The sequence below is a fragment of the Solanum dulcamara genome, chromosome 11 (genome assembly GCF_947179165.1).
Source record: "Solanum dulcamara chromosome 11, daSolDulc1.2, whole genome shotgun sequence".
In the NCBI taxonomy this organism is placed as follows: Eukaryota; Viridiplantae; Streptophyta; class Magnoliopsida; order Solanales; family Solanaceae; genus Solanum; species Solanum dulcamara.
The window spans coordinates 59,410,129-59,425,126 of NC_077247.1; the positions used below are offsets into that span (position 1 = coordinate 59,410,129).

General features: G+C 34.2%; 3 protein-coding genes across 4 annotated transcripts; 1 reads left to right on the forward strand and 2 right to left on the reverse strand.

Annotated features, from left to right (window-relative positions):
- Positions 1 to 2,592: 2,592 nt before the first annotated feature.
- Positions 2,593 to 7,625, reverse strand: LOC129873212 (uncharacterized). The gene is made up of 10 exons (XM_055948256.1): positions 7,403 to 7,625; positions 5,458 to 5,587; positions 5,081 to 5,219; positions 4,787 to 4,999; positions 4,568 to 4,706; positions 3,895 to 4,045; positions 3,709 to 3,818; positions 3,535 to 3,632; positions 3,350 to 3,419; positions 2,593 to 3,076 (listed from the first exon to the last, which is right to left on the reverse strand). Exons 1-10 carry the CDS (start codon positions 7,493 to 7,495, stop codon positions 2,987 to 2,989), a joined length of 1,233 nt encoding a protein of 410 aa, XP_055804231.1. The 5' UTR covers positions 7,496 to 7,625; the 3' UTR covers positions 2,593 to 2,986.
- A 2,253-nt stretch (positions 7,626 to 9,878) lies between these two features.
- On the forward strand, positions 9,879 to 10,743 carry LOC129873294 (60S ribosomal protein L39-3). Of its 2 annotated transcripts, XR_008762704.1 has the most exons (3): positions 9,879 to 10,019; positions 10,112 to 10,360; positions 10,615 to 10,743. XR_008762704.1 is itself a non-coding variant. In XM_055948360.1 (2 exons), exons 1-2 carry the CDS (start codon positions 10,017 to 10,019, stop codon positions 10,262 to 10,264), a joined length of 156 nt encoding a protein of 51 aa, XP_055804335.1. In that variant the 5' UTR covers positions 9,879 to 10,016; the 3' UTR covers positions 10,265 to 10,545. The 2 variants fall into 2 exon arrangements, 1 of the variants encoding a protein (XP_055804335.1); XM_055948360.1 differs by lacking the exon at positions 10,615 to 10,743 and having other exon boundaries at positions 10,112 to 10,545.
- A 471-nt stretch (positions 10,744 to 11,214) lies between these two features.
- On the reverse strand, positions 11,215 to 13,394 carry LOC129873293 (protein SPIRAL1-like 1). The gene is made up of 3 exons (XM_055948359.1): positions 13,322 to 13,394; positions 12,125 to 12,388; positions 11,215 to 11,535 (listed from the first exon to the last, which is right to left on the reverse strand). Exons 2-3 carry the CDS (start codon positions 12,371 to 12,373, stop codon positions 11,452 to 11,454), a joined length of 333 nt encoding a protein of 110 aa, XP_055804334.1. The 5' UTR covers positions 12,374 to 12,388; positions 13,322 to 13,394; the 3' UTR covers positions 11,215 to 11,451.
- Between the last annotated feature and the right edge of the window lie 1,604 nt (positions 13,395 to 14,998).

Consider the following 14,998-nt stretch of genomic DNA (forward strand, 5'->3'; position numbering starts at 1 on the left):
TCAATGCACTTGGAATAGTCGAACTTCTTACACAACTTTTATACTTATTTGAACATTTTTTTTTTAACCTTATTTAACTTAACACATACTATACTTGGTAAGGTCAAAGTTATGCCGAACCAACATTTAGGCTTGACAAAATTTCAGAAAATGAGAAAAGTATAAGCCACGTCCTCTTTGAGCTTGCTTGTACCAGAAATGCAAAACAGACATTAAGAACCATATGTTAATACATTTCTACCCTGTAATTTATTGCTGGTTTTTTAATAATAAGAAAATAACAGAAAAAGATTTTGACATAAAAATATTGCACGTTGTCAAAGGGAATTATTTTATTAATAATTCACAGACATACATTTATAGCTATAATTTCTAACTCGAAAATAAAAAAATATGCTACTAAACTTATGTAAAATTCAAATAACAAACAAAAAGAAACTAACTCCAAAATTCAAGCCACACATGACTCTAAGAAAAATAATTTAAAAGTCCAAAAAAGTTAGCTACTCATAAACTGAATTTCTGTAAAAGAAATGAAGACAATGTAGCAAGTTATTTTATTTTTGCAATATTCTGAAACATATCTTCAACATTTATGTTGTCTGAAAGTGATGATTTTGGTGAGTATTAGAAGGTTTCAAACGATTTGTTGCGGATGCTTTCAATCGTGTAAGGCCGGCCGCTACAAGTTGGTGGAAATAATCTTTTCAGCATAGACAAATTCAGTATTTTTTTTTATTTCAACCAAAATAATGAAAATCATACTGATGCTTTGGAGTTCTCAAACCAACCGTAATTGAACTGGAGACACATATACTAAAGCATTGTGTTCAGATAAAACACCATCCATTTGCTACAAAAGTCAAGCATTTAGTACTTGAGAGACATTCACATACTACAAATACAAAATGTAAAACCAGTAGTATATATCTTCAAGGAGAGAAGATATTATTGGTTCAAGTAGAGCAAACAGCTAGTTGATGCCCTTGGAGACTTGTACATATTGACGAGGATATTACTTTACGTTTGCAGCGGGTACCATGGGTGCAGTAGGTTGCCTTAACGTTCCGATTACTGATGCAATTACCGGAAATGTTTTCATTGCATATCTGTCATCTGCTCCCCGTCGCCTTAAACGTTAGCTTTTGTGTTGGTCTAGCATTACCAACAGGAATCCTAGTGCTTGTTTCTGATTCCATCAGGAATTCATCAACATCTGGAAGACAAGCACCTATGCTGATGCTTGTCCCACTACATTCTAATGCCGCAATTACTTCTTGCACCTTTATTATGGTAATGGTAATTAGAAGCAGCACAAGCAGCAGCATCGTCTTCTTGTACCATTCTCTTCTTCTCATGGTATTAGTATGTTGGTTTTTGTTTTTTCAAGAATTGATTGATTAACTAATCCTTTCTCACTTTGTTGTTGTTTAAAGAGATAAGTGTTCAAAACGCATCTAAGTTATCCTCTTTTTTTGAGTTTCATACCTAAACTATTGAAAGTGTGAGTTTCAAACTAATAAGTGATAGTTTAGATATAAAACTCACGCTCTCTATATTGTTTAGGTATGAAACTCAAAAAAAAAATAGTTTAAATATATTTTTAACACTTATCTCTTGTTTGAATAGACATACTCCTTCCTAATAGATGTGAGCAATATACAATTAACGCCCACCTGCTTGGATAAGAAATGAATGGACACCCTTCTTCTTTAGTTGTCTTGATAGCCTTTGCTTGTGCTATGTGGCTATGTCCTGCCTTCATTTAGTGAAAACCCCATCATCCACCAGCTATGTATGGACAACCTCAACCACCTATTGCGTCGTCTTAAATGCGTAGGAGGTTGGATTTGGATCTGGAATGGGTATAATGAGTTCAACTTTCTCCCTTCTTAGTCAAGCTTTGAAGTCCTACTTTATTTAGATTTATAGGCGAATCCAAAAATTGAAAGTATCGGAATCATTAATTTTAACTTAGATTTATTAATATATTTTTTCAACTTATATAGACATTAATTACTTACTACAAAGCTTCTATGGAAACTAAGTTGGATTGTAACTACTAAAATGTCAAAAAAATAAAATGTGGGAAATCTAACCCAGGAATGATCATAAAAAAATATTACACGATTTAAGATCTTTAGTCAATTACTTACTGCAAAGCTTGGGGTGCAACTCTATGAAAACTAAAATTGGGTTGTAACTTGTAAAATATTGAAAAATTAAAATGTGGAAAACCAAATCAACCACTGGAACCCTACTAGTAGTAGTAGGTCCGCCTATGAATTCAATTAAACTCAATTGACTTGCAATTACATCTACAATCCATATGCAAAAAACACTATTATATGTATATTGATTGACCAACGGACTATAAATCAAAAACCCGCCACTGTTATAACCTTGGACCTGTTTGACCATGGATCTGGACTAAGATCGACCTTCTTAACAAAATTAATCATAGTCTGGTTGGACACAGTTTTTACAGCAACAGATATTGCAGGATAATGATGAGCCGAAATTGAGAGACTCACCAAAAGGTGACAATTGTGCCGAATATAACACCTTCGCTTAACGAGAATTGACAAAAAATTGAAAAAGAGCGAATTTATTCCAACACAAACAGAATTAAGTAACCCTCTGAAAATTAACCGTCTTTAACCAAGGGAAAACAAAATAGACCCTATTAGGAATCCTTCTGCTATGGATATCCTAACAAGTGAATTTGTAGGAAAACAAATCTATTTCCAAATACTGGAGTCAACTTGATAGTACAGAGCAAAAACAGTCATCACAATAGACATACAGCCCCAAATCTTGACGGACAAAAGAAAAATGGCTACTGTAAGTTAACAAATAGCATATTTATGCCCAAAGAAAAAAAGAGGACCAAAATTTCAAGCTGAAAATGATGTGACCAATTTCTCCCATGTAGGCCCAATTAAATCCAATCTCTAAAATTAAATAGTGTCACAAAGAACCAATTTTAGCGGATCGCTAATCCTTGCATTGCCTGTGTGCCATCTTCTGTAATCTTGTTGGCTTGAACTGTGCTGATAACACCCGCAATGTTGCCCTGTAAAGAGTTGAAAATAGTCAAAATCATACAAAGCATATGATCCCATTAGGCCATTACAATTAAGAATGAACATGTATGAGCATCAGAATAGATGAAGTGTTGTGTGGAAACAACGTGATGCACCAAATTATATTGAGTTTTGGGCAGAAGAAATGTAAGAGCATGCTTTGGAGGCGTCTGGGAGGGGCGGGTGGGGATGTAACACCTCTAATAACTCACATAAACCAGATTGATTATTGTTAGCGCTAGGTAGAAAAAGAACTTATTTACCCTCCAAGTCACTAGTTTCGTGCGAAGCTCTTGCCACTGATGCACACCAAACACACGCTCAGTACATCGGCTACACAATGACACAACCAAAGAATTAGTACACTAAGAATCACAGGAAAAAAAAATCAAGAGTTCTCCCGCTGACAGAAGAGACAGTAAAAATAGGCTGACTACAGAAAGCACACCTCACTATTACTACTTGATTCATTTGATCAATCTTGCAATCAAGTAACTTAGCTGTAATCGCCTTAACAACCCAAGATTCTACCTCAATGTCGTCGATCTGAAAAGAACAAAAAAGAAAATGAGCTACATGCAGAGCAGAAACATCAACAAACAAAATAAAATAGGAAATATACCTGCAATGCCTCCTTGATGACAGAATAAGGAATTTGACTAGATTCATTCAAGCCAAGATCTACCAACGACATCAACCTCATCTTCGATATACAGTCATCATGGACAAGTCCTACAACATCAACCAAAAGATTCAGGCCATATAGCCCCTTCTAAATTGAAGGCTTGATCGGTACAGAGTACATTACCATAGCTTTTTAATAATGCTGAATTTGCTGCCTCAAAATCCAAGTAAGCATTCAGCCTCTGAGTGAGAAAGATCTTCAGAAGTTGATATACTGGAGCATATTGAGCATCTTTCTCCAACTGGGCTACAGCAGGCATATCTAGCAAGTCACACTGCCATATTGAAAAGATAGAAGTCAACTATGGAACACAAGTACACACAAGGCACACTACATCAATTCTTTTCTGATACTTCTTCATTCTGATCATATAGTGGTCTAATCTACAGTAATATCTAAAATTTTCTCTATAAGCTTCACTTCCTCTCACAGCAGACAAGCAATAGCAAATTAAAACAACTACATCCAGAGTCATTCTGCTTTTTCAGTCAAGCACTCTGGTTAACTGTGATACGTGGAATGGTGATACCACAGAACACAATTGCATTGACATGCACACCTAAGAGATCAAATGTCAGCGAGAAAGCATGGAACATTAAGAATATAAAATGAAACCATCAGATCAGTTATTTGACAAGGCCTTTCACTGATCTAAATTACTGTGGGCAGCTTTTCTGTTGTGTTTTTATTTTTGGATAAGTCCATGTGTGCAGTTTATGCAATTTAAGAGCAAGTCACAAATCTATTGTCCATTTCAGTTGTTTTAGTGAAAGTTCACTTTAAAATATAGAAATACCTTGAACATAACAGGTGATCTGACAAAATCGATAATTGCACGGGCAGCTTCTTCCTTTGCCTCATTCATATTAGAAGCATCTTCAGACGAAAAGGTTTCCAGATACTTTGTTAGAAACATGAAAGAATCTTTTGTAGAGCTGCAAATATGCACGAGTATGAGAAAAAGGCACCATCATCAGCATAAATGGTCCAAAAACAGAAGTACCTCCCCTCTTACCCCTTGTTTTCCTTTAAAATGTTGGAGATCGCAAGAAACAGCTCTCTCTGATCTTTGACACCAAGATTCCATTCCTTCAAGAAGTTATCCATCTTTTTGATGGATGGCAAAATATGTTCAGTAACATTTCCATGAGAGGCCAAATTAAGGGACTTCAAGTAAACGAAGAAACGGCTGTATGGATTCTCCAACAGGTTGTAGAGATTGAACAAGCTGAAAACAGATTAGAAAAAATGTGATGAGACAACCAAAAAAATTAGAGGAAATCAAAGTGATTAACACAAAGTGAGATACATTTTCAAGCGCAGTGCGGGTTTATCATTGGGTTGTTGAATGATTTTAGTAGATATGAGATCTGCCATCTCATGTACTAGGTCCAAGCTCTCAGGCTTCTTGACAAGGTTGCAAATGATAGTGAAAATGCACTCAAGATCTGAGCAGAAGCCAATAAAAGTTTATTAGGTAATCACGGAAGCAAAAAAAAGAGGGATGAACAGAAAAAAAGGGAGAAAAACACAAGATGACAATTGACAATAACTCACTAAAATATCAGACAATCAAATAATTACTTTTTTACATGGATGAAAGAAGAAAAACCCCCGAGTATGGAAAAGAGCAGGATGTATCATTTATCAGCAGTTGATTAGAATGAGGCACAAATATAGTTTTACCTTTTTCAGATGCTTTAGAAAATATTAAATCTGCAGAAGCGAGCATCAGCTTAGCCAAATCCAACCACCTTCCCGCAATCATGCATTCCTGGGCCTCGACACACAATCTATTAACTTGAGGTTCTGCAATCTATAAATGGATCACCGATTTAGAACTTGTACAACAACCAAAAAGGTCCAATCAAAAAAATCTTACACCAATCTGTTTGTATGGAATTCATATGGCACTTACTGAACCACATGAGTTTTTGTTTTTCTTTCTCTTAAATATTTCAACAGAATGCACCAACAAAATAACTAGTAGTTTGACTACAATCAGCAAAGATTGTAAAGAATAACCATGACTCTGCATTTGGCATCAGCTCGGGTTGTTTCCATAGGAAGCTATATATGAATGCTATTGTGATTTTGGATGGACTTTTGAGGATTTCTTTTGAATCTTTTAAACACTATCTTTTACATTTAACTCTTCTCTTTTCTTTTTTTTGATTATGAACTCTTTTCTTATTTGTTAGTAAGCAAGAGACTATATGTCTTTTCACTTAAAGAGTTCTTCCAAGTCAAGATGTACCTCTTGAATCGTTAAATTTTATTTTTTTATACCCGTAAAATCCCAAAGGACAAGTGGCGCACAGTGAAACTTGGTGGATAATGGATCCGTCCCTAGATACTTCACTTCTCCACTTACATACCATGCTTTTGTTTGCGACAATATTCAACACTTGGCATGTACCTAACCCACAAATCACATATTGTGCTCTTACCACTAGACCAAAGCCCTTGGGGATGAATTTGTTGTGAATCTTCCAACTATATTTATAAAACTAGTGGACATGTTGTGATTTTTTGTGCGTGGTTGTTGTTGATCCCCTTTCCAAGAACTCAAATGAGATGGGAGAAAAACATGAACATAGACTCCTGATAAGCATGTAATACTGGAGAGAATAGCAGTAGCATAACACTGCTGGACAAATGAGGAGGGACGTTACATTACATAAGTAAACCCCTAAAATTTACTAAGGATGAAGTTACCGGCGTACTTTGACAACCATGACCCACTACAACAGTTCAAAAGCTACATTGTTTCTAATCTCTAATAGGGACAACAATATCTGGCAAAAATAAACTGAAAAAATACTAGAAAAAGAGCAGGCTTGGAATGCAAATTCAAGTCATGTTTTTTCCTCTCCACCCGGATCAACCCACTGATTTGATTGTTGTATTTTCTGGTACATCATGATGGATTGGATAAGTCTTCCTAGTGGGTATCCTTAATTCTCTCATCTCTTGAACCTATTCATCACAGACCCAAAACCAAAATAACCCCTAATTTTTCTCAGTTACCGAGAGATGGAATTGTTCATTGAGATCCGAGTCATTAACACTAGGTCAAAACGATAAATGCAAATCTCAAAAGACGAATTAGAAACAACAGATCAATCAGATTCTAGCTTTCATTTTCTTTTTAATAAGACAGAATCAGACATCAGGCATTCTAACCATAAATCAGACCAGATATGCTTTCTTATGCATCCTCTATAGACATCCCATATACGGTTGGTCAATTGAGGAGTTTCGCATAGGGACAGTCAAATTTTATATCCATATATAAACTCCTCAATGAAATTCTTATGATTCCTATATATTCATTCCACATAATTTGTTGGGAGAATAATAAATAAACTTCTAGTTCATCCCCAAACTACTCCTGCTTGCCTATATGAATACTCTATATCCATTCATCTTTATTCTGGTCAATTTCATTCAGCGGATTGGGAAAACTACAACAGCCGAGTCAATATTCTTAAGAGTAAACATCGAACAGTATTTCCAAGAAAACATCAAACTTTTGAGAGTGTATCGTAAAATTAAGTAAAAGAGACAATGCGCATTCAGTAAAAATAAATACGTTAACAGAAAGGTGAAAGCAACTGGATAAGATTACCTCGGCGCCGGCGTCCGCCCATGACATCTCCGCTGTAAACCGGACGACGGAGAGGACGGGATCTTCCTCTGAAGTAGGAACAACCGTCGTCATTTTACACCGTCGCAAAATTTCCCAAGAGAGAGAGTACAGCAAGCAGCGCAGCAGAGAACTCTCTTGGTCGTGAGAGAAGAAAAAACCCTAGATAGGGATTAAGTTGGAGAGTCGCCAATAAGACCAAGGGTAATCTGGTAAAACTATCTTGGTGCTGTTCCTTTTTAAAGTTTTTTTTTTAATTTTATTTGGGTAAACAAGTCTGTAATATTTGTTTTTAGAAACTCTTTTTTGAGAAAACATACAAACAAAATTAAGAATAAAATCCATTTCCTTTTTTTTTGTTAACGTAGATTAACTTATATTAGATCAAAGAACAAGTACATGGGAGTTAGTATTCCCAACATTGGGATACAGAAATTGAGTACTAGTATCTATTCTATCCTTTAGAGCTACAAGGATGATTAGCATTAGTTGTACTTAGATGGCTGACATTACAAAAACTTTCAAAGCAAAAAACTTGTGAACTGAAAAGTGAAACTATGCAGCTTGGACTATAGTTCTTGATTTTTTAACCCCTCCTTGATCTGCTTCTAGGAGATCCGTAACAAAAATAGGGGATTGTTGAAATACCCTGATACTGCTAACATTCATTGAAGAATCAAAATGTGCCAATTTGTCAGCCACTGCATTTTGCTCCTTGTACACATGAGTAAGTGGTAGATCATTTAGGTGGCTGAGGAGATGCCTGCAATCATCAAGAATCGACATGTAGGTGTTAGAAATGATTGGAATAAGTTGAAGAAATTGTTGGGCATCTATATTTATTTGTAGTGAAGTAAAATTATGAGCTATTGCGAGTTCTAGTCCACGTAGCAGTGCCACTACTTCTGTTTCCAGTGGTGAATTTGCATTCACTTCACCTGCAAAGCCTATTATCCAATTTCCTACAACATCACGAATGACACCACTAATTCCTTGAGTTTGGTTCTTAGGATTGAAAGCACCATCAATGTTTAGCTTAACGAAACCTATTGGTGGAGGAATTCAAGCCAGAGTGATAGTCATAGGAGTAGTTTTGTTGTAGCAATTGGTCCCTAGATGGTAGTTTTCTAATGCCAAGTTATGAATTACAGAGGCGTTGGGTTGGGAATGTTTGTAAGAAAAAAAGTTATCATTTCGAGATTTTCAAATATGTCATAGAGTAAAAGAAATTATGAGTGATGTAGGCATATCATTGTAATGTGTGAGAGCACTCTTAGTGAAGAGATGTTTGAGGAAAAGATGGGGACCATTGATATCAAAATCAGTATGTGAGAGATTATGGTTTATTTTCAAATCAGTCAGGCAATTAACAGCATTCGAACAATGGAAAAAAAATGATGAATGGATTCTGGCTCACCTAATATGCACACTTTACATGTATTTGAAGGAAGAATTTGAATTTGATGAAGATATTTATTTGTGGGAAGTCTATTGTGTGCACACAACCAAATAAAAGTCTTGATTTTAGGAGGAATGCTTAACTGCCAGATCTAGTTGAAATTGAGATTTGTGAGTTGCTTCTCCCCTAAAGAAGAGTAGCATGATTTAACAGTGAACTTACCATTAGAAGTAAGACCCCATGTTAAATGATCATGATCATTCGGATAAAGAGGTAAGTAAGTTGCAATAATTTGTCTATGAATATAGCTCGGAAGTACAAAAGATAAAGGTGAAAATGACCAAGAGTTATTAGTTAGAATTGAGTAAACAGTAGTTTCTTCCTCTCCTTTGTTGAGAGGGCCCTGGATGAGTTGTTGAATAAGAATATTCAGTGTCATCCAAGGTTGGTTCCAGAGATTAATATGCTGGCCATTATAAATTTTTCAAACTCTACCGGATTGGCAAAAACTCCACCCTAGAAGAAGATGTTTCCAAGTCGTTGAATGAGGTACCTTTGGTCCTCCAAACAAAGGCATATTTTTTTGTAAAAGAATAGATGCCCAAAGTGTGTTGGGATTTTGGAAAAGGCATAATTGTGTTTGTTGTTATGACATTTCACAAAACATACTTATTATAAAATGATAATACAAACTTATGAATATTGTTAATAATTTTTGAACTTATGGTTATAAATCATATTTTTTTTTAAAAACCAAATATTTTTTTCAAAATCTATGATCACATATATGATAAAACTTCACCCAAATAATTTATCAAAAATATTTGTTAAAAATTTTTGGTCAAACGCTAGCTAATTACTGCAAATAAAAAAATCTAATGAGCTGAAGTAATTCCATAACTTTAATCACACAAGCTCGTATATCTTTTTTTCTTTTTCCCTAACTTCCATCCGTTACCATATGAAGAATCAAATAGAAACGAACGCAATCCATCTTGAGACTGGACATTCCCTTTCGAATAACTGTATAAAGAGGGTATATCTGAGTAATATTATTGATTGTTTTCCCATGGTACAAGGGCAATTTAGCCTTTTTACCCTATTTTATTAATAAGGCAGCAAGTCTGTGAGTAGGGTTTTCAATTCCGCCGCTCTCAAGTCTGTCCCGTAGGCCAAGTTGGTTGAGCAGAACCGAAAATGGTACGCCAGTGCTCTTTCCCCCTTCTATTTCCCTGTATTTGTAGTTTATGGCTGTTTGATTTAATTTTTTTGTGTGTTTGTTTCAATTTCAGCCTTCGCACAAGACATTCATGATAAAGAAGAAGCTGGCGAAGAAGCAGAGGCAAAACAGGCCTATTCCTTATTGGATCCGCATGCGCACTGACAACACCATCCGCTACAACGCTAAGCGCAGGCACTGGCGCCGCACCAAGCTTGGATTCTAAGGATACATTTCAGGACCAGGGGCTTCGGATTTAGTTTTAATATTCAGAATTAGGACTTCAATTTTGGATTTGTCATAACAATGATTTATGTGCAAGGTTTGCACCAAGTTTTACTGTGATTTTTGCTACTTAAATTAAAAGTGGAAATCAAATTTCGTTTCTCTCGTGGTTACTTTGGTGATATGCTACAAGTTTACTTGTAGATTCAAACTACTTTGATTATATGTACGAGGGAAATGCTACATGATTATCAACTATTAGTTATTCATTATTACTTGAAACGGTTTTTGTACATTATCTTCCATCATAAAATTTGCTTGATCGTTCATGAATTTTGGTTGTGTTGGCAGTTGGATGAAGAGGTGCTGCTAAACAGTGGAGGAAAGGTCAATAACGTATTTTTTTGTTTTGATCAACATGTATTGGGATTTGACATTTTCTTGGAGATTAAGGCAAATAATCAGATATTATTTCATCTAGGTGCTTCCTTCCTTATTTTAGGAATCTTGTGAGGTTTGAAACAGTTGTCAGATCATCACAACTGTATCGTATCATTTTGATGCAACTACTGGTTTTACCTTACTTTTTGTTCAGTTTTTGGTCGAGACATGTCAGACATTGTTCATGGACCTATCAAACAAAAGTAGGAAGAACAGTTGGTGATAAAGGGATACCAGTTGTTTGTCCAGAACACTAAAACTTTTCATTCAAGATGACTTATACTGCAAAAGCATAATTTGATGATCAACATTGTCCTTGAAGAACAATATGAAAGATATAACAATGACATGATTTTCACCATATTGAGTGGTATTCTGGATCACTCAAATTAAAATTTCCTCATTATGGGTAGATGAAAGTGTTGATATTCATCATAAGTTTGTTGCTGCTGTTAACATACAGCATGGTATTTGACATCGGCAAAGATAGAGTTCAACTTAATCGAACAAATATAAAATGTTCTTATATCACATTCAACAGATTAAACTATAAAACAAGTGTGTTTTTACTCCCATGATACAGAAATAATGGTACAGCATTCAGCACTTACATAGCAGTTTGAATCCTGTGTCAATTAGACACTATTACAATTATGAAAAAAGTTCCAAATTTGCAGTAAATGAAATCCATTCATACTTCCAACATAACTGGGAAAGCAAACTTTTGAAACTTGACGTCCAGTGACATCACTTGCTGCTGCCATCACCAAATAAATATCCCAGGGAAGAACCACCACCAGGTGCGGCTTGGACCTTGGTCGAACGCCTTTCCTGCAATCATTCCAGGACAAAGATTGGTAACACTTAAATCTTCAAGCAAGCCTAAAAGGTGCTGATATTTATAATATTCTTTCATTGGCAGGAAAATCAAAGCCTAAATGCAGACTGGTCATGCCTATTGAGGCAGTTAGAAACATCTTACAGTATATAAAGTTACGAAGTTTGAGAAATTGAGTATTATGATCTCAAAACAAGAGATCTGAGAAGAAGAAAAAAATGCAGATACATGCACCAACGATAGAAGAATGGTTCAAAATTAAGAAAAAACGTGTGGTTAGTAAAGCAGATTGTTGAAGATATAATTAGGTAAATGAAAGTGTCATCTCTTAAACAACTTAAGCTTTTAGATGGGATCACACAATTCAATATAATATCAAAGAATCCAGAGAACCTGGGCATTCGATTATCTCAGCAACCCATTATCAAAAAAGATATTCATGCTCTCTCACAATTTAAGCTTTTATATAAAATGATTACAGAATTCAACATAGGTACAACTTTGCAAACTTTAGAAAGCACTCCAAGTTCAAGAAAATGGCACAAGGAATCATAAGAAGTTGCTAGCAAGTAGCAAGCATACCGTTAGAAAGTTGCCGCAGTTCTGGCCATCAGCACGAAAATAGTTGTTTGTGTTGCTACTGTGAATGCCTGCTGGAACATTCTTGGTGTTATCCACAGGTTGTGCAACAGCAGCTGGCTTTGAGGCAGGCTCATTAGTTGGAGCCTTTTCCTGGTTGCGAGCAGTCTGAGAATTGTTAGCAGGCTCTCCACTTCCAAACAGGTAGCCCAAAGAACTCTGACCGCCCCCAGCACTCACTCCGCGGCCCATCCTAATGATTGATTTCTCTACGAAAAAATCAAGTATGACATGTTTATTAAACTGTAAAATAGAGCAATTCAACGGTATTTTAAAACTAGTTAGCAATTTCTTTAAATAAACACTGATAAGCATACAATTGTGCTCAGCTCAACTACACAACAACATCTCTAAGCAAACTACAATAATCTGTTTCCTTCATACTCCATTGTTAACGGTCATCTTCACTTTCAGGGACCAATTATAAGTTTTCAACACCTGCACAATCTTTTACTCTGATTTCAAAACCATCATGTTCTACTGGGAGCTTCATAACTCCTCTGTATGTAACTAACATTCTTAATCAAAGAGCAAAGAAATCCACATAGCATTCTACATTATCCAAATCCTGTTCACTCCAAGAAAAAGTTGAGGCTTCTCTTCTTAATTTTGTGCATCCAAGGGACTACGGTAAGACTCTGCAAACACTAGCCTCCTCATACCGCACTAGTGGGACTACGCTAGCTATGTTGTTGTTGTTGCTGTTGTTGAAAGGGACTAGAGATTGCAAATTAGAGGCTTTAATTTGGAAATCACTCAACCCAAAACAAAACACTACAGATCCACTGAGAGTACTGTAAATCTGCCTCTGGAAAATGCTCTATATGTAATAACCAAATTCTAGTTTTCTCAAACTAAACATTTTCCCATTAAAAGCACAAGATCTACAACACAACAATCCACATCGACATATTTAAATTAAATTTTTAATAAAATCAGATAAAAATGAGCGTTATTATCTATAAAAAATAAAATAAAAACGACCAGATATATAGCAATTACAATTCTGCTGCCACAGAAACAAAGAATTATAAAACAGTGGTAAAAAAATTCATTCAGAAACTCACATCAACCAAAAAATATTTTTTTTTGAAGAGATTCTAATTTCTATTTTCTACATTGTAAGGGTGGAATCCATACCTTGGTATCAATTCCGAAGCGAGAGACAGAGGAGAGGGGCTGGTGGGGGAATAAACACTCTTTAAATAAAGGTTTTAAAGAATTTGAATTTTGAAAAAGAAAAAGAGTAATTATACTAAATACCCCTAAAATATTAACCAATTGCAACTGCAACCCTTTGAATTTTTCAGAAAATAAGATGCCCTTCCAAAACTCTATACAGATATAATATTATTATCTATGTTTTCTAAAATATTTAATATTCAATATATAAATCTGCATAAGCATACATCCATCTTAAGTGAATATAAGTATATACAATTAAATTTATATTTTAATTTTTTTTGTACAAATGTCTAACATATTTAAAATGCAAGAAAACTATTCGTATTAATTATATTCAATATTAATTTTGAAGAATATATGTTTAAAATATGTTTATTCCTTTTTTTCTAATGGGACTTGAGATTTAAGAGGATAAACATTTTTGTTTAATGAGCACTTTCTTCTATATTTTCAAATCTAATTTTGTTGTTTGGAACAACTTCTGGTGTTGTGTGAAATTTGCTTTTCACACCTCTCTTAAAAGTTAATTGTGAGAACTTATTAAATATTTGACTGAGGAAAAAAAAACTATTCACTTTTAACTAATTTGGATGATTAAACGATTATAATATATATTTGAAGGGCAATTTTAAATTTATTTATCCCAAACATAAGGGATCATTTCTCAAATTTTCTCAAAACATAATTGTGAACTTTGAAACAAACCGACAAAAAGGAGTGCTCCCTCATCACGTTCCATTTGGCCTACGGATAATTTTGACACCCGAGTATTAAGAACGGAAAAGAGTCAAAATTACCTCTGAATTTTGAAAAATAGTTTATTCATGCCCTTCGTTATACTTTAGGGCTAATTATATCTTTATTATTATACTTTGGGCCAAATATGCCCTTGAGTATAACAGAGTGTCACGTGTCGGTCTCTCAGTGGACAACTTATTTTCCTTTTTAAATGTGTTTTTTATTTGTTTTTAAATCTGTTTTTTATTTGTTTTTAAATATGTTTTTAAAATTTATTTTTTAAAATCTATTTTTTTAAATATGTTAATTTTAAAAAAACAGATTTTTTTAAAAAAAGATTAAAAAAAAGATTTTAAAAAAAGAAAGATTTTAAAAACAAATAAAAAAACATATTTTAAAAAATTGATTTAAAAAAATAAATTTAAAAAACAGATTTAAAATCTTTTTATTTTAAAATCTGTTTTTTAATCTTTTTTAAAAAAAATCTGTTTTTTATCTTTTTTATTTTAAAATCTGTTTTTTTATCTTTTTTAAAAAAAATCTTTTTTTTAAAATCTATTTTTTATCTTTTTTTAAAAAAATCTGTTTTTTAAAATTAACATATTTTAAAAAATAGATTTAAAAAAATAAATTTTAAAAACAGATTTAAAAACAAATAAAAAACAGATTTAAAAAAAAAACATATTTAAAAGGGAAAATAAGTTGGCCACCGAGAGGCCGACACGTGGCACTCTGTTATACTCAAGGACATATTTGGCCCAAAGTATAACAATAAGGGTATAATTGGCCCTAAAGTATAACGAAGGGCATGAATAAACTATTTTTCAAAGTTCAGGGGTAATTTTGATCATTTTCTGTATTAAGAATGCGGTGTTATGGGCCATGGTTTGGAGT